We start from the raw sequence: 25,114 nt of genomic DNA, 5'->3' as shown, positions 1-25,114 counted from the left end.
AGGCAGATTTATCATACCCTGCATCTTCTAGTCTTGCTTTTTAAGAAAAATTTTTCTTTTTTAAAATATCTTTTAGTTGTAAATGGACACAATATCTTTATTTATTTATTTATTTTTATGTGGTGTTGAGGATTGAATCCAGTGCCTCACACATGAGACGCAAGAGCTCTGCCACTGAACTACAACCCCAGTCCTCAAGGAAACCTTTTAAAGCACCACTGGAGATATTTGCAGAAAGAGATAGCAGTTTGTCCTAATTTAAGAAAGATACAGGGTTGGCTTTGTGATGGGGAATGGAAAATGATGAATGGAATTTTCTAGTATTTTCACTTTTAAGATGAATAGATAAAGCAATTCATTCTTGCTAAGCTGACTGCTCTGTTTCCCAATGCACATGCAGTAGCTATTTAATTTTTGATTTCAAGTAGAATATATCAACCTTTCTGTGATGAATAGACAGGCATTTAAAATGATTCTTTATGTCCTTTTGAGTTTCGAATCTTACTCTTAACATCTTGGTCTTCTAATGGGGAAGGATATAAACCTAGTACAATTGGGGCTTTGTTATACTTTAAACAAGAAGTAGAATCTTTTCATCTGAGCTCAACTCCACAATAATAAAAGGGAAAAATAATGTTAGTTCTTAGTGACTGGCTGGGACCTCAGCAGGCTGGGCCTCCTCCTTCCATCTACTTCAATGAAGCCAAGCTACAGATGTGGTCCAACCTCACAGACTTCCTGGAAGATGCCTTGAAATCAGTGAGGAGAGAGTTAAGACCTCTCTTCAAGGAGCTGCAGAAGGGCATCAGTGGCAGGATGATAGGTAAGTACGCTAGCAGCTTCTAACGCAGGTCCATGATGAAGTTCATTAGGAATGGTACAAGCAAAATTTAATTCTTGAACATCTTCAGTAAAATATTTATCCCCTTTTTCATATTTTATTTCAAATAATGAATACCTACTAAGGAAAAAAATATATCCATGGTTCCTGTTTTTAAAATATACCATCTTATTAATTCCTGTGTCTGTCAATTTGGCCTAGACCAAATCTGCTGTTTGTTGAGCCAGACCAAACAGTTTACTCTAAAAGTTAACACCTGGCACTTAACATCCTAGTTAAGTCGATTCTACATTACTGCACCTATTATGTAAATTGTTCTAAAGTTTAAGGTCTATTTCCTATCTATCTAAATGATATAATTTGGTGATAGCTCCAATTTGCAGAGCTTAGTGGACATCTCTGAACTTATTTTCCCATTCAGACTCCATTCCCATGATCAAAATATCACAATCATCCTTGGGGAACAACTTAGTGTGTCAGCTTTGAATCTTCAACTACATCAGTCCATCCTTTAAAATGAACTCTTTTTCATCATCTAGATAAATCCCCCTCTGCCTCATTTATAACCTCTTTCAATTTTTCCCAGTACTTTCCATCTAATTAAATCCCTGTATCACTGGAGTCATTATGGCTGTATTCCTTTCTTCCCTTTCCTCCCCCGATTAAATGTCTATTTACATAGCTACTGTCTGCACAAGAGCAGTAACACCTGTGCACACAGGTATTTTATCCATCAATAAACGTTCTGCATCTCTTTGTAAATGCCTCCCATTAACACAGGGCTTTTCCTCTTATTTTCTTGTACTTTGGGAGGTGTCCAGCAATGTTTTTAAGTACTTATGAAATTAATCACAGGAAGGAATTATTTCCCCTGGTTCTTTCACACATATAAATACCAGACAGAAAAATGGAAAGATAGACTTTTTATGTGTGTGTGGTGCTGGGGATTGAACCCAGGGCCTTGTGCATGTGAGGCAAGCACTCTACCAACTGAGCTATAACCCCAGCCCAAAAGGTAGATTTTTAAAGATAGAATTTTTTTTAAAAAGGTTGAACCCACCCAGCGGTGCTTAACCATTGAACCACATCTCCAGCCCTTTTTATATTTTATTTTGAGATAGGATCTCGATAAGTTGCTGAGGCTGGCTTTGAACTTCTAATCCTCCTGCCTCAGCCTCCTGAGTTGCTGGGACTATAGAAGTATGTTTTTGATGATATATGTAGGCAGTGATAAGCCAATGAAAAAAACTTGTTTTCAAATAAAAGTAAGTTGTTCAAATACAAAAAAATTAAAATATGTATTTAAATATAAATTAAATATAAATTAAAATTTAAAATATATATTCTTCCTATGGACTTATAAAAATTTTTACTTCTATTTAAAATATATATTTTTCCTATGGACTTATAAAAATTTTTACTTCTATTCTTTGCATTTTTCTTTGTCCACTAAAGAGCAGCAGTGAGGACTGAGTTGTTTCCTTTTTGTTTGCATATCTTACATAAATTAATTATAGGACATGTGACCTTGTATTTACAGGGCAATTTATGTTTGACTCCATGAGTATGACAAGCATTCTGAATAACCAAGACATTGCACAAGCTCTGGCAGATGGTCTGATGGAGCTGTCAAAAGAAAATTCTGTAAGTGTTTCACTGAAGAAAGCAAACCAGAAAAACCCCAATACTTAAATTCTTAGCTTGCACTTATCATTTTTAAACCATAATTTCTTAGAGAAATTACATCAGTTTATAAAATTAGCCATGGAGAGATTCTAGGCCTGACATGTATTAGGTACACAAAACAGACAAACTAGAACATATTCTGGATACTTAAAATATACTGTGCACTATTTTGTCTTGTGCTTAATTTCAGTGAGAAGTGACTTCTTTAAGAGAGATGTTAATTTTATACAACACAATATATATTTCACATAGTGAAAACAATCATCAGTATAAGGGAATAATGTGTGAAACCAGACATAGAAAGGTGAAGGACGAGGGGGGTTAGATGAGGGGATGGGAAAGAAAACACAAAGGAATAGAAATAAACAAATCAGCAATTTGGTTGGTGGCAGGTCTGCAGAGCCCAAAGAAGTATTCTTATTAAAACCAAATCTTGGATGCTGTGGCAGGAAAGTCAGTCCACATTTCAGAAGACAATGAGGAGAAGTTAGACAGGAGGTTCCCTCTTTCTCCCCTCAAGATGATGGTGAGGCTCAGGGAAAATGAAATGTGTTACTGGCTGTTTGGAGGCCACTGGAAATAAGAATGATTTTGACTCTACACTAAGATCTTCAGTTTCCAAAAGAAGGTTCTCCAGTCTTCTTCCATTGTGGTCACGCTAGTTTGTGGGTGAATTGCACATTGTCTTTGCACACATTCTGTCTCCATGTACTGGGCATCTCCTCTGATTTCTAGATGGCTTCCTGGATCAGCACCAGACTTATGCATTATGCAGGCTTAGCTGTACTGCGTGGAGTTGCAGTTAGCTGTGGTTTGTTTTCTCTGAAGGCTTAGCTTCGCAGTACTTAAGTCAAGGTGCACCAGCCCAGTGAGTTAAGACCCTGGTGAGCTCTGTTGCTAAAATGAGCAGGGATGTTCACAGAGCTGACCCTGGAGGCCTGGAAAGATACTGCACTTTCTCTCAAACACCAAAGAATTGCTAAACATGTTTGGTGTAGGTTCAGAAAACTTATTGCCACTAATTACTTAAAAAAGAATTATGTATGATATAATTTTGAGGGTGCGAAAGCCCATAGTGTGAGAGCGGAGCCTCAGGGTGTGTTTCCTAGCCCCCTGCCGCTGCTGCCTCTCTCTCAGGCCAACCTCCTTCCCTGAGAGACAGCAGGATCCCTCCTGCTCCCTGTCCTCTTTTGGCCAAGGGGTTGGTGTGGACGACTTTGGGTCTGAAGATCTTGAAAGACTATTGCATAAGACGTTGACCTGCTAATCACATTGTGACAAAAAGCCAAAAACAAGGAGCATATATTATAGCTGGAATGAAATTAATTAGAAAGTCCCATTTGCCCACTATAAGAGTTATTTTTTTCTGGATATATACATTAATTAGGTAGAAATCTGAAAACTTGGCTAAAAGTGTTCTCTTTTCTGCTATACCCTTGATTACCCATATTTCAGATGAATGCTTTAAATTGTATTTTTTTGGGGGGGGGCATTTTTCAGGACAGGCCTCTGGAATTTTTGGCATGTTTTCTGCTGAAGAAATGTAGTAAAAAGAGCAAAGATGAAGGAAATGTTATTCTGACAAAATGTGACCTCAAAGAAACACTTGATTTGTTCACAAAGGTAAAGTTGCATCTTGATGCCATTGTTTACTGTAGTTTTAGGCACATGAGGGGAAGAAATTAGTAAGTAATAATGCTAGCTTTTCCTGGAAAACTTTCAACTTGTCATGTCTCCTCAGAACTTCATTTTTCATGGACTGTTTTTTAAAAAAGGCATTTTGTTGTTCTGTAGCATGAGTAACATTTAAGCCATTTCAACTGCTTGAGTAACAATACTTGGTTGTGGGAGAAAAGTACAATAAAAAAATTGGAAATTTGCATTTTTATCTTATTGCTTATTCTGTTGTTGGGTCCTAAGATAACTTGATTTTTTTTTCATTTAAACTTTTGTTTTTTTGGGGGGGAGCCAGAGAATTTTTTTTCTTAGGTTGAGATTCATATTTATAAAAGAAAAAAAAATTAGGTTTAAAGCTAGCTCTTGAGGAAAAAAAAATACATTTGGCAGTACTGAGCTCAAAATCCACACATTCTTTGTTACATGAAATAATCAGGATTCGGGAAACACTGAGAATCATATTGTCATTCACAGAGCTGATTTCTAGATAGGGGAAAAGGTTATATTAGAACCGTTTTTATGTTCAAAGAAAAGTCACCCATCTTTGGTATCTGAAGGCCTAAGTCCCACAACACAAACTTGCCATTTAGACTGTTAGTAGGAATAGATGTGAGGATTTCCCTAGTAGGTGAATCATCTGTTGCTTTATTAACCCAATATTCTGAAAGTATTTGTCAGTGCTTTGTTCAAGGATAGCTTAGTGCCAGCAGACATGGAGGATTGCAAGGAAGTGTCCCCTCTTGCTAAGGTGCCTTGGACTGACTTAGCAAAACAAAAGATTTCAATTATTAAAACCCACCCAATTGAGATTGAGTCACCTCTGTTCCCCACCAAATTCCTTATTCTTCCCAAACCCAATCATCTCCCTGAGAGGAGTCATAAATAAACATATTGCAGGATCTCTAAACTCTTGTTAGGATGGACCTCTGCTGGCCCACTGCCCAGGCTAAGTATGTTTTTTTTCAGGAAATACTCCTAGACCACTTCTTAGGCAGAGAACAACTCCCTTCTTTTCAGTTCAGTTTCCTAATAATTACAGCAGCTATCCATTTGCTGGGTGCTATGCTAGATTCTGGGAATAGAGAGCTCAATGAGACACAGTCTCTGTGAGTGGCTGACAGCAGCATAGCAGATGGTAAGTGGTGGTGGTTAACAGAATGTGCAGGCTGGGAGACACACCAGGGCGGACCATTCATGCACACCCCCTTTTCCACTTCTCAGAGGCTGCTGCTTTTGCCTTGTCAGGGCAGCCACCTCTCTGAGATTTGGGTGTGTGTTTAGTCTGTATCTATCTTTCAGCCTGGGAAAGCCATTTAAAAATAATCCTACTCATTTTGCCTCCGTTCACATGATCCACATGTGACTGTATCACACAGGTTTCAAATTCTCTCAAAGTCCTTATGAGACTTGGGTGATCCTGACTCCCTGGAAACTTTATTGGAGTTTCTTGTACCCGATACCAACCCAATAATACCTGCCTATGAAGCAGGCAAACTTGAAGAAAGCAGTAGGGACGAATCTGTACATGCTTCCTCCTCTGAAGTGTCACTTTTACATGTTAAAGACCTAACTACTGGGAGAACTACTTGTGGAATCTCTACACCTACAGCAATGGTCACCAGAACAATTCCTTTCAAAGATGCTTTCCTCTTTGATCTTTCTTAAATTTCTTCTGCCAAATAAAATCCACACTGGAGTCAAGTCTTGTCAACCTACTGTTGACTGAAACATCTAGTCATGTTAATAAAATAATGCATGAAGTGTGGGCTTAGAGCTGTCTGTTGCTGGAAATCAGGTTACTCTCCTTATGTCATCTGCCTGTAATAAAACTGCACCAAAAAGGATCACCCTGACACTTGAGAATCTCTTTAATAGCTTTTCTTTTTTTTTAATGTCAAGTTAGAAATAATATGTGTTAGATTCTCATTTTGTTTTTATTATTTAACATTTAATATGTTGTTCAAAGGTTTATGAAATAAACTTGGGCACTCTTTAGAGGGAAAAAAAATAATTTAAACATAAGTGCTGTCTTAGGTTAAAATAGAGAATCTGACTTTCTTTACATCTTGGGGTGTGTTTTTAAACCTGGCTCTTTTTACCAAAGAGCACCCAAACTTTCAGCCATAGGAGTAGAAATAGTAGCTTCTCTAAGATGATTGTTTGTTCAAGAACCTCTCCTAAGTCCTCTGTAACAGGGCTGTTTGTCAAATTCAGGACTCCATATGTCTTTTTCTTTCCCTCCTTTCTTTATTCCCTCTCTATCTACCTATCATCTTCCTAGTTCACCTATCTATTCTGTTACCAATCTATTATCTATCTATCCATCTCTCTATCTATATATCCACCTATCCATCCATCTATCCATTGTCATCTTGATGTCCAATCAGCAGTTACTTCTGGTTCTTGTGGGCCTGTGGTGTTTACCCTAAACGATGCAACCTTGGTGATGGTCATGCAGCCAGAATCATAGTTATTCCTGAACTCTACCTGTCATTTCCACAACTATTTCTGGTCCCTGGTGCAGGCAGCAGAGTGTCTTCTTGGAAAAGCATTAGCCAAGTCTAGAATGACTGGAAAACACACTGCCTGCTTGCACTCTATCCTAGAGGAAAATTACTGTTATATGATGGAGGCCCAGCCCTGTGAGCTTATTTCTTATGGTAGTCCTATAGGTCCTGGAGAGAGCCAAGGAAAAGGCCCACCAACACAAAATAATGACTTTCTTATATATTTGCAAAGTTGGTTGCCTATGCTACTGCCTCTGATTTCATCCCTAAAAAACAAAATAAGGGGTAGCATATTCATTTTAAAAATAGACTCTAAAATTCCTAATAATTATAACTTAAAATATAAAATGAGAGAAGTTGTTATTTTTGGTTTAAACAAAATTACCACACCAAATCATTTCCCTATCCTCAAAGAACAATTTATATTTAAAGAAAAATAGCTGCTGCTGAGCCAGAAGTGGAACAAAGCCTCACTGTGCACACAGGGTGGTGGCGGGGGCATAATCCCCCAGTGAAAGCGTAAATACATACCAGACTGGCACAGGTCACCACACATGGGGAGGACAAAGGAAATGACTGAAAGACTCTCTGAGTAGACAAGTGCCAGGTTCAGGTGGCATATCATGCAAAATAAGAAGAGAGCTGGTGGCTGCAGTCCAGGGCCCAGGGTTCCCTCACAAAGAATTCAGGCTGCCATAAGGAACCCTGTAGCTATGAAATAAAAAATTCACTTTTGCCCGAGTAAGACAAAAGCAACTTGGGAACAAATTGATGTTTTTCTTGCCTGGACATTAGCAGAGTCAGCCCTGGTACGTTTATTTTTGACTAGGAAGGGCAACAATAATAACCATTTGTCATGATTATTTCTCAAATTAAATACAGGTCCACTGGTTTCTTAGCTAGAATGAGCCCTGGGATGCTGCAGGCATGTGGGGGAGGGTAAATTTAATGTGCTAATTTGTAAGGAGGTCACAAGAAGAACAATTGACAAGGAAAAGTGAAGAAAGAATTAAGCCATATTTAAATGTGGAAATGGACAAGTCTGGAAAGGGGATGCAAATTGTTTATGACACGTTTGCATTAGTTGAAAAAAAGGGTGAATTTTATAAAGTGTTGTGTTATTTTCCTTCTGGCATCTTAAAACTGAGCTAACCTACTTATCCCCTACTGTGAAGTGACAGCAGCACTGAAGCAGAAGCCTGTTGCCCAAGATATGTGCAATTCTCTGCGCCAGAAAGGAGCCCCTGAATTCAGGACAAAACACCCCCACTACTTTCTGGGGGAATGAGGTTCAATGACTTTAGTTTCCCAAGTAGAAAGTCATTGAAAGGAAGCTAAAGGGTATATGTTTTTTCAAACACAAATTTTAAATTAAGAGAGGCAATACATTTGTCAGGCTCTCACTAGGGAATTGTGGTTAGGGCAGAGAGCTTCCGAATGTCTCTTAGAGCAGAGTACTGCCTTTCCAGAGATCCCAAGGCTCACCTCCAAATAATCAAGTTCCATTTAATCTTCAGGAAAGAAACATTATAGAAGACAACTCTCAGGACACAGAATCAAGTCTCAACAAAAGTGATCTGGATTTTGAAGTGCTCCTTAAGCTGGTAAGTTAGTAATAACATAATGTGAATTTCCCATTTGTTTTACTCCTGACAGTGAAGCTTCCGTCTTTATTCTGATTAGTCCTCTGTTGTCCTTGAACATTTCCCTTATGAAGTAAAGAAAAAAACACTAAGTATAATTGAGGGGAATCCAGCTGGTAAATTTTTCCTCCCCTTAATTAAGCCCTGCACTGAAAAGAAGTTGAGCCAAAAAGAGAAAGCAGAAGAATATCTTTAAAGAAAACCAATCTGTATGTGCCACCATGATTTTCCAATACTAGAGGTTCTTTTAGTCAGCTTTGCATCACTGTGACCAAAACACCTGACAAAAATAACTTAGAGGAGGAAAACTTCATTTTGGTTCACAGTCTCAGAAGTTCAGGTCCCTAGTTGGCCTACTCTATAGCTCTTGGTTGGCGGGTGAGGCAGAACATCATGGCAGAAGGTAATGGTAGAGGAAAGCAGCTCAGGACATGGCAACCAAAAGCAGAGATAAGACTCTACTCCTCAGGGACAAAATACTAATTCCAAAGGCATGCTCCCAGTGACCTCCAGCCACACCCTCCCTGCTTAAAGTTACCACCAGTTAATCAATCTACTGATTAGGTCAGAACTCTTATAATTCAATCATTTATCTCTGAACTGTGTGTGTGTGTGTGTGTGTATGTGTGTGTGTGTGTGGTGCCAGGGATTGAACCCAGGACCTTGTGCATGCAAGGCAAGCACTCTACCAGCTGAGCTATATCCCCAGTCCCACCTCTGAACATTCTTGCCTTGTCTCACACACAAACTTTTTGGGGATACCTCATATCCAAATCATAACAGATATCATTTAAAGAAACGGATAAATGGAAATACACAGTTTCTAACTGATCCACCAACTTGTGGTTTGACTTCATATGTTGACTGTAATCAATGTAATGTTTAGGGCTTTGTCCTTTGGGGTAAAACAGGCAGAGTACATAAAAGAAGTTGCATAAACTTAGAGGTCCTGTCCTGCTGGATATGTGGCATGTACATATCATTTTTATTCTTCAACACATGTACCCATTTGTTATCATATTTCATTCTCAAAATCCTGTAGAGTAAATGTTAATAGCCACATTTTTTAGAAATGAAAAACTAGAATTAGAAAAGTTAAATGAATTCCCTAAGGTCAGAAAACTGGGAAAAAACAAAAGAAGACTTGTGGAAAGAACATCTGACAACAGCTTTGAAATAGGTTTGGCAGTGACACTTTAAGCCACAATGATTGTAAATGTTTAATAATGCCAATATTTAAAATAATATACATATGTAAATATACATAAAAATATAACATAGGGTTGCAAACCAACTGCTGATTGAGATGCAGATGTATTTTTTAATTTATTAGATATGTCTAAATAGATGTTACACACAGACCATGTGTTTGAAACATAAAACTTAAGTAACCAAGAGTAGTGTTTTTTGTTTGTTTGATTTTTGGTTTTTTGGTATGGGGAATTGGACCCAGGGATGGTTAATCATTGAGACACATCCCTAGTCTTTTTATTTTTTAAATTTGTTCTTTTTAGATATACATGATAGTAGAATGTATTTTGGCATATTATACATACATGAACATAACTTATTCTAATTAGGATCCTATTCTTGTGGTTGTATCCCCAGACTTCAAAAAAAATTTTTTTTTCAACTTTGAGACAGAGTTTCACTAAGTTACTTACAGCCTTGCTAAGTTGCTGAGGCTGGTCTCAAACTTTTAATTCTCCTACCCCAACCTCTGGAGTCACTAGGATTACCTAACTACCATGCCCAGCAGAGCAGTGTTTTTATAGTATTTCAAAGAGAATGCGTTTTCTCATTTTGTTTAAAAAAAATTACTTTATATATTTTAGTTTTAGTTCTTAAAATTATGGTTGGCTCATCTTAGTGAAGACCACATAGCCTTACACTTCATATTGTCATATTTTGTTTTTCATTTTATTTTTTTTATTTCTTTTTTTTATTGGTTGTTCACAACATTACAAAGCTCTTGACATATCATATTTCATTCATTAGATTGAAGTGGGTTATGAACTCCCAATTTTACCCCAAATGCAGATTGCAGAATCACGTTGGTTACACATCCACAATTTTACATAATGCCCAATTAGTAATTGTTGTATTCTGCTACCTTTCCTATCCCCTACTATCCCCCCTCCCCTCCCCTCCCATCTTCTCTCTCTACCCCATCTACTATTGTTTTCAATTTTAAACAAGAAGTTTGTTTAAACCATAATCAATGAGCTATTTAGTATTCATTTTTAAGAGTAATCTATTCCTACTGAAAGATAGATTATTCTACATGTAAGAGTTATGTAGGAAAAAAAGTTACAAAATTGTTCTTGGTTTTACAACAATAAATGAAAAACATTAAAATTCTCCACTAGAACAAGGTATACAAGGATTTGTTGTTGTTTTGTTAAAACAGTAAGAACAAAATAATTTACTATAATATAAAGGTGAGAGCTGAAGGAATATGCTACTCATGGAGAAAGGGGCTTTTCTCCCATTCCATCTCTACTTGATGTCAATCAAAACATACCTTTTCCCATTTAGTAAAAGAGAGGAGAGAAATTATATCCCATCTATGTATATCAAAGTGCATAAAGGCATTCTACTGTCATGTATAATTAATTAAAACAAACAAAAAAATTCAAATTAAAAAAGAGGATAAGGAAGAGGAGAGGAGGGGAAAGGAGGAGGAGGAGGAAGCTTGTGTATATACCCTACTTACTGTATGCTTAATAAAGCAATGGAAAGTGGAAGCTGAAAGAACAGGGAAACCTACACTGCTTTAGTAGTGGGATGTGGTGAAGCCCAGTGGCATCTGCCAGCTGAGGAAGTGCTCTTGCCCTGTGAGAACAGTACTCCCTCTGGAGAAGAGCAGTTTCCCTTTTTTAGGAGACACCTCCCATCTGCTGCAGCTTCAGCCTCTAGGTGCAACTGAGAAGATTTGTCTGTCAAATTGGACTCCGACAAACCCCATGGTTCCTTGTAGACTTTCCTTACTTCATTAAACAGTGTAGTCTCTCAATCTTAAACCACTCCACAGAAACAATTAGGATGCATGCTCATTGTTCTTAGTGTTGGCCCCTTCCTAGGGCTTCTTGAGGGCTGGAGTCATGATGCTTTTCCTATGAGTTCTTAATGCCTTTCTGCAGGAGAGAAAGCTGCAGAGAGACTCAGCAGATAAGCGAACTAGTGCTGCCAGGGAACTCTTACAGAGTGAGAGAAAGTATGTGCAGATGCTGGAAATTGTGCGGGATGTTTATGTGAGACCACTGAGAGCAGCACTGGCATCAAACAGAGCGATTCTGAGTGCTGCAAACATACAGATAATTTTCTCTGATATTCTGCAGATTTTAAATCTCAACAGGTAAATCACATTTTGTCTCAAGAGCTGTACAGAACCTCTTTCTCTGCTCCTCCTGGGTACAATGATCATCTTGCAGAGGGGAGGGCTCCTCAGCACGTCACTCTCTGGGCTGCAATTGGAAGTGATCATTCCTCCCTGGGTCCAGGCTAGGTGCAAAGATAGAGTCCAGTGCTGGGGCTTTCTGTATCAGAAGAATATTTGCACAAAAGACAACCAGAAAGAGAGCTGGGTGGAGTCATTCTTAATCATCAAGTCTTAATAGATCAGGGAGAGAGGAGCAGAAGAACTTAACAGGCTCAACGTAATAGGGAACTTTACCCAGAAATCCCAAGACAGATCAGTTTAATAACATGTGCTTCATGTATATAACCTGAGAGAGAACAGTGACTCTACCTGTTGTAAAGTAAGAAAATTGAGCATATGCTGCTCTGACAGTGACTCTTTAGGTAACTTGGGACCAGTTGTCCACCCTCTATAGGCCCCAGTCGCCATGAAATGAAGAGGTTGGCGAGGCCTCTGCCAGTTTTCAAGACCTGGGACAGCTGGGAGAGACTACCTTAGAGGCCCAGGGACATATGGTGCTTAGAGTTGGAGCTGTCTAAGCTGTTGTTGTTCCCTGAAGGTGGGACATTCAGGGGCAGCTGTATTGAAGCTAGCCTGGGTTCTGACTCCAGGAATTAGGACAAAGAGGGGGACCTTCCACAGCCTGCCTACTTTCTTACACCCTTACCCCTACTTCAAATCTCCGTTGCTCTATGTTAAGAAAAAAGTTCTTGATCAAAATCAAGTACCGTCATAAAAGACTAGGCCGCAAAAGTCTACACTAGCAACAATTAAGTCTGCAAGCTATCATGGGCTTATATTCACGATTACATTTTCCCCATATTGCAGGCAGTTTCTAGATAACCTAAGAGACAGACTACAGGAATGGAGCTCAGCCCACTGTGTGGGGGAAATATTCATAAAGTTTGGAGGCCAGTTGAACACATACACCAATTTCTTCAATAATTACCCTGTTGTTCTGAAAACCATCGAGAAGGTAAATGGTTGACTCGTCATCCATCCTTTGATTAGACCTCCTATGCTTGCACTGAATGCAATCCAAAGGACCAGAGTTAACAAGAAGGGCTGCTTCTCTGCCTTTCTCTCCTAGGTCTTCTCTCCTGTCCTGTGAGCTCTCTGAGGACAGGGACCCTGACAAAGAGCTAGGACAGTGCTTTACACACAGTATTATCTAGGTTGAACTGAACTAATCCTCATACACACTGCCCATTACATCTTACCTGGCTCCCTGTGGCTCAGTTACAGGAGAATGTTCAACAATTAGGTAGAAGAAAGACTGTGAGCTTTGATTCTACTCTCCAGCCCAATCCCATATGGCTCGGATGAGTTCAGCTCTTTGGACAAAAGTGCACTTGAATAAGGCAATTTCATAGATCTGATCCATAGATCTGATCTTGAGGACAAGAATTGGAGCAGAGACACATGTTATCAGAAACAAACTGGTGCCAAAATTTTTATAGTTGGTTATGTTTAATAATGAGACCTGCTCCACTAGTATAGTGTATATGTATATATTCAATAATTGTTAGCTATAATTATCGAAATCAGAATTTTTAGAAATTAGCACTGCTGACATCATTTAGACATGTAACTACTGAGTGGAAGGAGGTAAGTTCATGGCTGCATAATGGAGATGAATTAATACATCTAAAAACATATATTAAATATAGTGGAATGCTTTTTAATATTATGAAAACATGATTAATAGCAGTATTAAAAGTGACTATTATTATTAATCAAGTTCTTACTACAATGAAATAACCTCTACTGCATGACAGGTACTTTATTGATAGAATTATCCCTCTCATCCTAAATTAGGTGTGAGATCCATTTTACAGATGAGAAAGCTAAAGATGAAAGAAGTTAACTTGACAATGTCGATTTATTCTCTTTCTAATCCAGGCCCGTTGAAAAGTCTATTATTATTTGTCTTATTGATTAAGTTCAATGGCTAGGGCTAGATCTATGATATTATTAAGATACTCTGCTTAATATATTAGGAGACACTGGGGGTGCCTTTAGTACTTGGAATAGATAGAGATGTTGTCCTGCTTGGAGTGTTCCATAGGTCGTCACTCACCAGGTGGAACAGAAGGCTTTGAAGCTGTCTTATACAGAAAGGTTTTGACAATTGTTCCCTTCTAGTGCAGAGAAATGACACCAGCATTCCGAGCTTTCCTGAAGAGGCATGATAAGAGCACTGTTACTAAAATGCTGAGGTGAGTTCCAAGGGAGAGCACAGTTGGGTCCCAAGGACAGGGTACTCCTCAATTTTCAAGCAGAGACCAGGCTCCCTTCTCTGTGCCTCATACAGCCTGCCGGAGCTGCTTTTGTTCCCATCTCGGAGATTTGACGAATATGTGAATCTTCTCTATGCTCTGAGGCTTCATACTGCTGCGGAACACATTGACCGAGGGGACCTGACTACTGCAATTGGCCAAATCAAAAAATACAAAGGTTATATAGATCAGGTTCGTTGCTGATAAGCATCTGTCTTTCACAAATGTCACAATGCTTTTGTGGCACTCTCAAAGATCCTGAGATATCTTCTCTTCTGTGGTGTTCTTGTAGTCTTTGGTTCTTTCAAATACTAAATAGATATTTGTATTCAATGGTTTTGAACACTAAGGGCATCGATCCTAACCCAAGCAACATGGAATAGAATGTTTTCAGAGAGCTGTACAATGACAATAAAATCTTTACTAAAATGAAAGTTTGAAATTTTTATTTTCTTGATAACAAAAAGAAAGAATGATGTGTATAATCCTTTGATTCTGAAATTACTTTTTAAGGTATTAATTAGTTTTCCTGCTTCAGTAAGTACAGAAATCAATCTGAAAGACATCATCATCGATTGTGCCTACCACATAGGAATCTGGGCTGAATATAACCTGTTACTCCTGTTACCATATCAAAGCCCTGAGGATGCTTTCATAAATAGTAATGTTACTTACCTTTTAAAACACTGTTTTATGGGGCTGGGGTTGTGGTTCAGTGATAGGGCACTCACCTAGCATGTGAGGCCCTAGGTTCGATCCTCAGCACCACATAAAAACAAATAAATAAAATAAAGGCATTGTGTCCAACTACATATTAAAATTTGTTTAAAAAATAAAACACTATTTTAAAACAGCAGGTACAGAAAATTGAAGTTTTTATTGTAGTAAAGTATCAAACCCTGCACCAACTGCCACAAAAATATTTTAATCCATTTCTTTTAGGATTAAAAATGTCCCAATTTTAGTTGGTCTAAAATCAGTTTGTTTTCTAGATGAAAGAAAACATCAGAATGAAGGAGCAGCTGTCAGACATACAGAGAATCATCTGGGGGTGCCCTGTAAGTATTCTGATGTACTTTCTGTATTCTTTGCTCATGAGTATAATCTCATCTTTGGCAGAAGACATAAAGATCCCACTGTAGCTAATGTATGGAACATCTGCGGCTGCTGGGGCTCACTGCAACCTCTCACATTTCACATCTTCCTTATCTGTAGCCATGCTCCATGAGAAGAGGCACACGTGACCTTGGCCCTATCCCACCACTTTTCTGCAGTCTTGGGTCCTTATTTATGGTTAGCTATTATCTCTTGACTATCAACTTGTCCTCCTGCCTTCTCTTACCTACTAAGGATCACACCACAAATGTACTTGCCATTCTCTGGTAGTGTAGCCTTTCTTCATTTGACTTGCATTTGTTCTTTGTACAAACTCTTCTTTGAAATTGCCTTCCTTTCCTAGTCTACTGGATAAATGCTATTCATCCTTTAAAAACCAGGATCAATCATTCTCTTCTCCATGCAGTTTCCCTAACATTTCCAGCTGTGAGCTGTTTCCTTCTTTCACAGCCCTGGACCATCCCTGACACATGTTACCGAGACCCTCTATTTATACAGCTGGGAGAGCCACCATGTGTGAACTGATTCACTTGTCTTCCCGTGTCTGGCATTCAGTAGGAGCTCCCTATGTGAATTGTGTTGAAGTATCAGTGGATTGAAGAAATGATTTTTATTTGGTCAAACAGGGGGAGCTAGATAGAGTTTTTGTCATTATTTCAATCTGCATGGAAAGAAAAGAGTTGGTTGAACAGCAAAAGCCCAAATTTTTGCAAGTCAGAGAGTCTCTAGAACTTCATCTCTGACTCACTGTACATACCAAGATACTATTCTCATGATCAAGAGATCAATACAAAGGCCTGAAATTTTAATTTGTAGCATTTCATTTGCCTCCTTTTCTTTTCTTTTTTTAAAAGATATTTTAAAGATGGATTCAATATCTTTATTTTATTTATTTTTACGTGGTGTTGAGGATTGAACCCAGTTCCTCAAGCATGTGAGGCAAATGATCTACCACTGAGTCACAACCCCAGCCCCATGCTTCTTTTTCTTACTAATTTCCTTTTAATCTTCCTCCTTCACTTTGTTTTTGATACTATAAAATTGTTTACAAAAAATAATTTTGGTAGTTTTTTTTTTTTTTTTTTTTTTTTTTTAGGTGTAGATGGACACAACAAAACGCCTTTATTTTTATGTGGTGCTGAGGATGGAACCCGGGTCCCGCCTATGCTAGGCAAGCACTCTACCGATGAGCCACAATCCCAGCCCAATTTTGGTAGTTTGAAAACTTTGACAACATCCCCAAATAAGTTTTTATTGTCAATTGTGGTCTTTCTAAGGAAAGCCTGTTTTATAAACAATGAAAATATTCACTTTTTCAAAACTGAACCAAGTTCTAGTCAACACTTCATGTTCTGGTATATAAAATGGTTCTGCAGTGATGATATTTGTTTTAAAATGTTTATACATGCTTCTAATTTTTTGACTTTATAGACTCAATTTGAAATAAACAGATACCTGATTAGGGTCCAAGATGTAGTCCAACTCCACTGCTGTGATGAGGAGATAAGTTTCTCTTTAAGGTAAGCAGCAGTTAATTCCCCTAAGGCTGTGAAGACCATAAGTGCTGGTGGCTGTTATTCATTTCACATCTGTGGCCTTCAGTTACTGTGCCTGACATACTATAGGTGTGTGATAAATCTTTGCATTGAACAAAGAAGCTACATACACCCCCTCTGATGTAGTGCAAGGTACTCTATTTAATCTTGCATAAGTTCTATGCAATTCTTGGACAGATGGGAGAAAATAAATTGTCTCAACCAAGACCACAAACTCCATAGAAGCAGAACTTCTAGAGGTTGGTTACTTTCCTATTGAGAGAAGATTCAAGTTTTATGGATTGCGCACCAATCATCTGCTCAACTATACAAAAGAGGGGAACATCTTATTATCCTCAGATAGTTGTTGAGGCTGGTATTAAAAATGACTTCACCTAGCAGAGCGCAGTGGCACACACCTGTGATCCCAGTGGCTTGAGGAAGGAGGATCTCGAGTTCAAAGCCAGCCTTAGCAACTTTGTGAGACTATAGGCAATTCAGTGAGACCCTATCTCTAAATAAAATACAAAAAAGGGCTAGGGATGTGGCTCAGTGATTGAGTGCCCAGGAGTTCAATCCCTAGTACCAAAATAATAACAACAACAACAACAACAACAACAACTTCACCACATGTAGTTTGCACAGTGCTCAGAGTAGTGCAAGAAGGCCAATGTCCATAAATTAGTGTTCCATTCCTCCTTTAGAACAAGATGGACAAGTTCTTTCCTGTAAAGGTTCAGAGAGTAAATATTTAGGATTTGCTGGCCAAATGATCTCTGTGGCAATGACCTACCTTTGTCATTGTAGCAAAAAACCCTAACATAAATGATATAATACAAAAAATGTATGCTATTCATAAACAATATATAAATGGATATGTATGGCTTTGTTCCAATAAATCGTTATTTACAAAAACAGGTATTGGTTTATAGTTTGTTTATCTCTGCTTTAGAAAACTATCAAACTGAGCTCAGTGGTAGAGTGCTTGCCTAGCATGTGTGAGGCACTGGGTTGGATTCTCAGCACCACATATGAGTAAATAAATTAAAGGTCCATTGATAACTAAAAATATATTAAAAAAACTATTTTCCAGTATTAATAGCAAAGATAATGACCTAGCACATAATTAAGCAGAACTTCTCAAGGATGGTCATTTTTCTATTGAAAGAAGACCCAAGTGACCAAATGATCCCATTGCAATAAAGGTAAAAAACTGATTTCTTTCAATGAATATTTCAGCAACCATTTTCCAAAAGCATAGAGCCCTGGTGTAGATGGAAGAAATATTTACCTCTATTTCCACCTTGAGCAGATCGTTAGTGAAAATCAAATTATACAGTAGTGTCTCATTATCAGTATTTTTGTTTCTTTTGTGCTGTTTTTGGCTAGTGACACTAGCAAAGAGCTACAATGATAGAAACTAGAGCCTAAAGCAGCAATTCTAAACTGCTGTGGTAGGACACATGCCAGGAATTGTTCCAGTTTGGGTTATTATTTGACCTTCATGTGTTCCTTCTTGAGCACTTCCTTTCCAAGTTTCTGTATTGTTTTCCTTCTATCTGCAGAACCTCCTTTAACATTTCTTGCAAAACAGGTCTACTGGCAATTAATTGCCTCAATTTTGGTTTGAGAAATTCTTACTTCTACTTCATGTTTGAAGGAAAATTTTGCAGGCTATGTAATTCTAGGTTGGAGATTTTTTTTTAATACTTATTTCACTCCATTCACTTCATGATGGAATAATTCCAAAGAGAAGTATAATCATTATCCTTGTTCCTCTATAAATAGGTGTTTTGTTGTTCTTTGGATTCTTTCAAGGTTTTCTCTTTGTTTTCTGAAGTTAAGAGTGTATTATGTGTAGATATAGATTTTTTGGGATTTATTCTGCTTAGTATTCTCTGAGCTTCCTAGGCTTGTGTTTTGCTGTCAATAATTTTGGAAATTTCAGCCATTATTACTCCAAATATTTCTTGTTCCATTCTCATCTCCATTTACTATTCCCATTACACACATGTGTTTTGAAATGTACTCATTACTTGGATATTCTGTTCCTTTCTTCTCCAATCTGGTTTTTTTTCTTTTTCCGTTTGGAAAGTTTCTATTGACATATCTTCAAATATACTAATTCTTAACTCAGCTGTGTCCAGTCTACTGATAAGCCCACTAAAGAAAGGCATTCTTCATTTATGATTTTATTTTTAATATTTCTTTTTAACTTTCTTTTAAAAATTTCTGTTTACATGACCCCTCTCTTCTTCCATGTGGTCTGCTTTTCCTATTAGATCCCTTAATATATTAATCATAGTTTAAAAATTTCAATATCTCTACCTTCTCTGAGTCTGGTTCTGATACTTGGCCTTTTTTCAATCTGTTTTTGGCCTCTTAGGATGCCTTATAATGTTTTGTTAAAGGACAGACACAAAGTATCAGCAAAAGGAACTGGGCTAAATAGGCCTTTTTAGTGTGAGGTTTTAGTTTATTTGGCGAGGAGGTAGGCTGTGTTTACTGGGTTGAGGTCAGAGTTTGCAATTTTCCCTAGTGTCCTTATTTTGGTCTCTCCTATTGTTTTTGGATTTCCTGGAAGATCTAAATAAGGTCTGACCCTTGTGGTTCTGTCAGCTGTATTATAGAGGGTACTATTGATATGGTAGTAAAGTAAGGGAAAGCATTCTGTACTTCTATGACCAGTGTTCAGTCTTTTAATGAGCCTATTGCCTGAGATGTGACCTTCGTAAGTGCTTCTCAGCATTTTTTCAACACTAAGATGAGGCATGAAGGATAGAGAGGGCTAGAGTTCGATACTCTCCTTTTCCTGCAATGGTTAGATTTTGGTAAAACCCAAGTTAGTTAAGTTCTGTTAAAAGTTCTCCTTGGGGGCAGGACTTGGTTAAGGAGAACAGAACTCTCTGGACATATTTCAAAATGGCTACTTTTCATCTGCCCTGGGGAAGAATAAGGGGATTTTTCTCTGTCCTTCATCGTAAGAACCTGTGGGTAAAACTCAGACCAGTGGGGGAACCCCTGATGTTTTCTCCTTCTCTTTTCTCTCCACACTCAATCTCCTGTAGTTAGTCAATGAGCCTTTAAGTGTTTGATACTGGCTCTACCAGTAGTTGGTTTAAGATTGTATTGGTCTATCCAGCTTTTGGGGTGGTGGTTAACTCTGTGACCTCAGTTCTCTGGTAGATCTGAGAAGAGTTGTCAATTCTGAGGGTTTTTTCCCATTTATTTTTTGTTATGAGGTTAGGAAAGACAACTTCCAAGCCCTTTACATGTCATTTGGAAACTGGAAGTCTTGATTAATAGAATTTAGACTTGTCTTGAACAAGAGATAAGAGTACATTTAAGGAGATAAAGATAATACTAAATTATTTTACACTCTGTGTGGTACATTTATATTCAAGTAGGCACTTTTTCTGATTACATTTATACTATTTTCCAATAAACATGTAACTTCACATTAACATTTGAAATTAAATAACTGCAAATAGGCTTATATTCTAAAATATTGCACAATATTTAGCCTGCAATCTTGTTTTCTGTCATTTTAGAAAATCACATAAGATAAAAAGAATTGCCATTCCCATGATTTCCATCAGAGATTTTTACTTAAAGCAAATACATTATGCTTATAGGTATAGCACTGACAGGAATATAAGGCTTTAAAGTTTACCATGTATTTAACTATTCTACTTGATAAATTCATTACAATCTCTTGGTGAGGCAGGTAGGACAGGATCCTGGAGAATCCAACTTCAATAAGTTGCCTGAGGTCACAGAACTATTAAAGGCTGGTCAGGAATTCACAACCTAGTCTCTCAATGAACAGGCTGTCTCCACAGATCATAGGCAGATGGAAAGATGAACTGAGCCTTCCTCATAATAAATTTACCAACGTAGCAGCAAGTACTAAACAAATAATTGACACTGAAAGAATGGGTAAATGTTTGCATTCTAAACAAAAAACTTCCTCTGGAATAGAGACGGAAGTCATAGTCATATAAAGCGCTAGAAATTTCAGAAGATATTTTTTCCATTGTGGACATAAACTAGTTTTAGATTATATTTAGCTTTTATAGTGTATTATGTATCTTGGAACTCTTATAACTTTTTTTTCAGAAACACCAATCTTCATATATATGATTTTAAGTTTGTTAATCTTTTTAAGTGTGGTTATTTACCAGGGCAACTATGCATTGGAGAAAGGGAAACACCCAGACTTTTTGCAGACATTAGACTCTTGGTTCTGAAGAGTCCTACTCTAGGGACCCAAGAGCTATTGTGATCCCCCAGTCAGTGGTACAGATGCTAGCTGTCAACTGTTCTGCTCAGATCAGCTCACAGTAGAAGCTGTTGTCCATTCCTGCTAAAGCTTTCATCCTGAAAATTTCTTTTAAAGTTTTATGTATTATAGGAGTTAGGTACTTTATGTCTTCCGGTGTGGTCTAGTTAATGCAATAATAACACAGCACTTCTAGAATGGAGTTAAGAATTTACACTAGAGTAACTGTGTTCCATTTTCCTGAGTCATTCATTATTTATAGCTGAGCAAAGAAATCCTGTCAAAATTCAGGGAAAAAGCAAATCCCCTAACCTTAGAGTTGATTCTGAGTGTAAGCATTGGTAGCATTCTGAAACATTCCATAGGATTTGTAATTTCCACTCTACTTGCTCCATTAGGTTGATATTAAAGGTCAAATTATTTGCTTTTGCATATTTAAAAGTTCTTAAAACTTTAAAAAAACCTTTTGGTGCTTTTTGTCGATGGATGAAAATTGTTGGAGAGTTTGAGGGGCTTAATTTAGTAAATGGCTCTTAAAAAACTTTTTCTAGATTAAAATTATATATATATATTTAAATATGTATAAAACTTTGTATTGGGTACTGGGATTGAACACAGGGTCTCATGGTCTCATGCAAAAGGGCTTTTCCACTGAGCCTCATCCCTAACCCTTTTTTATCTGTTATTATGAGACAGGGTTTTGCTAGATTGCCTAGGCTGGCCTGAAACGTGATTCTTCTTGCCTCCGCCTCCTGAGTGGCTGGGATAACCAAAGACAGAAAGTAAAAGTTTGAAAGGAATAGCTGGCTCAAGGAGCTGGAATACTACTGTTTCTGTCTATCCACACACCCACAAACCTCATACTTCCTTAATACTGTACAAATAGCTGAAACTTAAACTATAGTATTCCCTGGAATTTTAACTCCTGGATGTAGTCCTTTGCTCAGCTCTTACATATGGTTATAATTAATAAATGACTTAAATGCCTTACTTCTCAAACTGTGGCTGGCCTGTAGGTCAGCAGAATCAGCAACACAAGGGAGCTTACTAGAAATGCGGTCTTATGCAGGTGTCATGGAGAACCTGGAATTCTTTAATGCAAGTACAGAACTCATTTGACTAATCTATCTTGGGACTAATCCATACTCTTGGGATTCCTATCTGATAGAAATTAACAGCAAATGTAAGGAATTTGTTTATGTGAAAGGAACTAGGAATTAGTTGGTGGCAAGGGGGAAGAGGACCAAAGCTTCTAAACAAGATAAAAATGTCCATCTGTAGTGGAAATAAATAAGTCCATTCACACCATTAAGTACTATTTAGCTATTAAAAAAGAATGAATTAAAACCAAGCAGTTAGATCAAAATGATTTTCATTGCTGAGAAAAGCAGAAAAGAAAAAAAAAGTGGGGAATAATATTGGCATTTTTGTAAAATAATGGAAATTTCCCTGTAAATAGATGTGTGTATACATGCGTGATTACCTGAGCAATACAAAGAAATTGAAGGATATGCATTGGGTTGGAAAGTTGGGTCACATGAATAGAGGGAGGAGTGAGCCAGCACAATGGAAAAAGTGAGGAGAAAAAGCATATTTGTACATTAAATAAGAACCAACTGCAAGACTGGTGTCACTTAAAAATTTCTATAAAAATGTATGCTCTACATGGACAATTTAGAAATTAATACTGAAGATAAAGAATGAGACTTCCCTTGAATAAGCATACACAAATTGACTCCCTTCATTAAATTCCCAAGGGTTGCTTGACAGTCATAAAATAATTATATTCTCTATTAAAACATTTAGGTTTTGGGCTAGGTCGTGGCTCAGTGATAGAGTGTTTGCGTTGCATGTGTGAGGTAGTGGGTTTGAATCTCAACACCACATAAAAATACTGTGTCCATTTACAATTAAAAAATATATTTTAAAACCCCAAACATTTAGCTTTCTTCATGTAGCCATTCCTGAATGGGAGGGGCATGGGAGCTATGGAGAGAGGTTTGGGTCCCTGAGCTCCTCTCAAGTATGATGCTCTGTTAGTGTACTCTCACAGGACAACCCACACTGGAGCACAGTGAGACCCACCAATGAACTGCTCCAACAACAGAAATCAAAGAGCATAACTGGGGGATGGTGTTGTGGCTCAGAGGTACAATTTTTGCCTAGCATGGTTGAGATACTGGGTTCAATCCTCAGCACCACATAAAAATAAAAGCATAAATAAAAATAAAGGTATTGTGTCCATCTACAATTAAAAAAATTTAAAAAGTATAACTGGCTAAGGACACCAAATTTTGCTTCTTGATAAACATAGCCTACAGCTGACCATGTTAGTAACCCCCAGTAAAAATGAAGAACTCTCTTTTACCTTGCATGCTGATCAATTTCTCTCCAATCAAAATGAAAAACTTACTTCTACCTAGTATTTAAATGTTTCTTTCCCCTCTACTTAAAAACACCTTGTGCCACACTCATGTTTCCCTAAGAGACAAAACAAAAACTTATTTCTCTCTCATTGCCCAAATATGCCTGGCACAAAATACTAAACAAGTTTAAAAAGAGAATCATAATAAGAAGATAATGCCAAGTGAAGTTAGCCAATCCCAAAAAATCAAATGCCGAATGTTTTCTGATATAAGGAGGCTGATTCATAGCAGGGTTTGGGAGGGGGAGCATGGGAGGATTAGATGAACTCTATAGATAGGGCAAAGGGGTGGGAGAGGAAGGGAGGGGGCGTGAGGGTAAAAAAGATGGTGGAATGAGATGGACATCATTACTCTAAGTACATGTATGAAGTCACGAATGGTGTGAATATACTTTACATACAACCAAAGATATGAAGAATTGTGCTCTATATGTGTAATATTATAATGCATTCTGCTGTCATATAACAAATTAGAATAAAAAATTAAAAAACTACATGCTTTGTAAAATGAAGAAAATAAAAGGAACTATAATCTCAAAACAAAACAAAGAACCATAATATGATTCTTCGTAAAGGAGCGAAAATTCAATGTTTATTTTTCCCATACTGATTATGAACGACTCCATCCAGTAACTTGATGGCTCCCAATATTGGTCTGAGAGACAGTGGGAAATAATCACATCAGAAGGAAAATTTTACTGTGAACGTGATGTGCACTTGAAAAGTCTAGAGTGGGGTCAAAGTCTTAACTAGGACTTATTAAAGAGGCTTAATAACTGTTTAACAAAGCACATATATGCATATATGAAAACTCTCCCCATCTCCATTTTAACACAGGCTCTATGAACAAATTCGTGATCTCAGCTTCTTCCTCTTCAATGATGCACTGCTTGTTTCTAGCCGGGACATATCTTACACTCCATTTGAAAGGACTTCAAAAACAACCTACCAGTTCATTGCATCAGTGGCCCTTCACAGGTTACTAATAGAAGATATTCCAGATTCCAAGTGTATGTATTTATTCCTTTAAGAGCAAATATCTTTATAAAGTTCATCAACTATTAAAACAGAAAAGGACTGTTTTCCTTTTAGCAGGAAAAGGACTGGAGTTAGTTACAATTTGCTAGCTTGCAAATAATTCCCTAAACATTAGAATTTTGTTAAACTTTCATCTCTCTCTAAAATGGCAAAAAAAAAAAAAAAAAGGGAATGTTGGCATTATCAGACAAGTCCCCTAGATATCAGGAACAGAGCTTTCAAAATCACAAAGGGAGGCAAGACCCCACATCATCCTGAATTCGTTTGAGAGTTTTGAGTTCAGAGCTAGAGTTCTTAACCACTGTGCTGTAATGTCTGAAGATGTTAGAGACTTAAAATACTACCTTAGATTTTCCTCTATTACTTCTTTATTCTATTAGGACTACATAGCTATTACAAACTTGTATTGTACCTTTTCTTCCTAAAATTCCCATTGAAGTTGGGAGTTTTTCTATAAAGGAGTTAACAAAATTGCATAGGCTGCTTAGTAATTTGAATATTTTATCTATACTAATTCCAGTGGAAATCACAAAAAAGAAATCTTACTTAACCTGTTATGCCTACTTTCAGTAATCATCCTGCACTCTACTTCTCAAGCTTAAAAGGACCAATCTCTTTCCTATACTTATTAGGCCAATTTAAATGTAACTCTCTCATTCCAATA

The 25,114-nt window shown here is 37.5% G+C and overlaps 1 protein-coding gene across 4 annotated transcripts in view; it reads left to right on the top strand.

The window, feature by feature from the left end:
• The window catches only part of Ect2l (epithelial cell transforming 2 like), a 90,645-nt gene that overhangs the window by 62,687 nt on the left and 2,844 nt on the right, over positions 1 to 25,114 (top strand). For 3 of the 4 annotated variants that reach the window (XM_078019034.1, XM_078019035.1, XM_078019033.1), the window contains 11 exons: positions 641 to 823; positions 2,382 to 2,485; positions 4,028 to 4,150; positions 8,229 to 8,315; positions 11,498 to 11,712; positions 12,604 to 12,751; positions 13,921 to 13,994; positions 14,090 to 14,246; positions 15,047 to 15,112; positions 16,602 to 16,690; positions 24,250 to 24,422. In XM_078019034.1, the coding sequence (XP_077875160.1) occupies positions 641 to 823; positions 2,382 to 2,485; positions 4,028 to 4,150; positions 8,229 to 8,315; positions 11,498 to 11,712; positions 12,604 to 12,751; positions 13,921 to 13,994; positions 14,090 to 14,246; positions 15,047 to 15,112; positions 16,602 to 16,690; positions 24,250 to 24,422 (1,419 nt within the window). Of the gene's footprint in view, positions 1 to 640; positions 824 to 2,381; positions 2,486 to 4,027; positions 4,151 to 8,228; positions 8,316 to 11,497; positions 11,713 to 12,603; positions 12,752 to 13,920; positions 13,995 to 14,089; positions 14,247 to 15,046; positions 15,113 to 16,601; positions 16,691 to 24,249; positions 24,423 to 25,114 lie in introns of those variants that run through there. The other variant, XM_078019036.1, reaches the window with a different exon arrangement.

This window comes from Ictidomys tridecemlineatus, chromosome 8 (assembly GCF_052094955.1).
Source record: "Ictidomys tridecemlineatus isolate mIctTri1 chromosome 8, mIctTri1.hap1, whole genome shotgun sequence".
NCBI classification, from domain to species: Eukaryota; Metazoa; Chordata; class Mammalia; order Rodentia; family Sciuridae; genus Ictidomys; species Ictidomys tridecemlineatus.
This window is presented reverse-complemented; position numbering and strand designations above follow the sequence as displayed.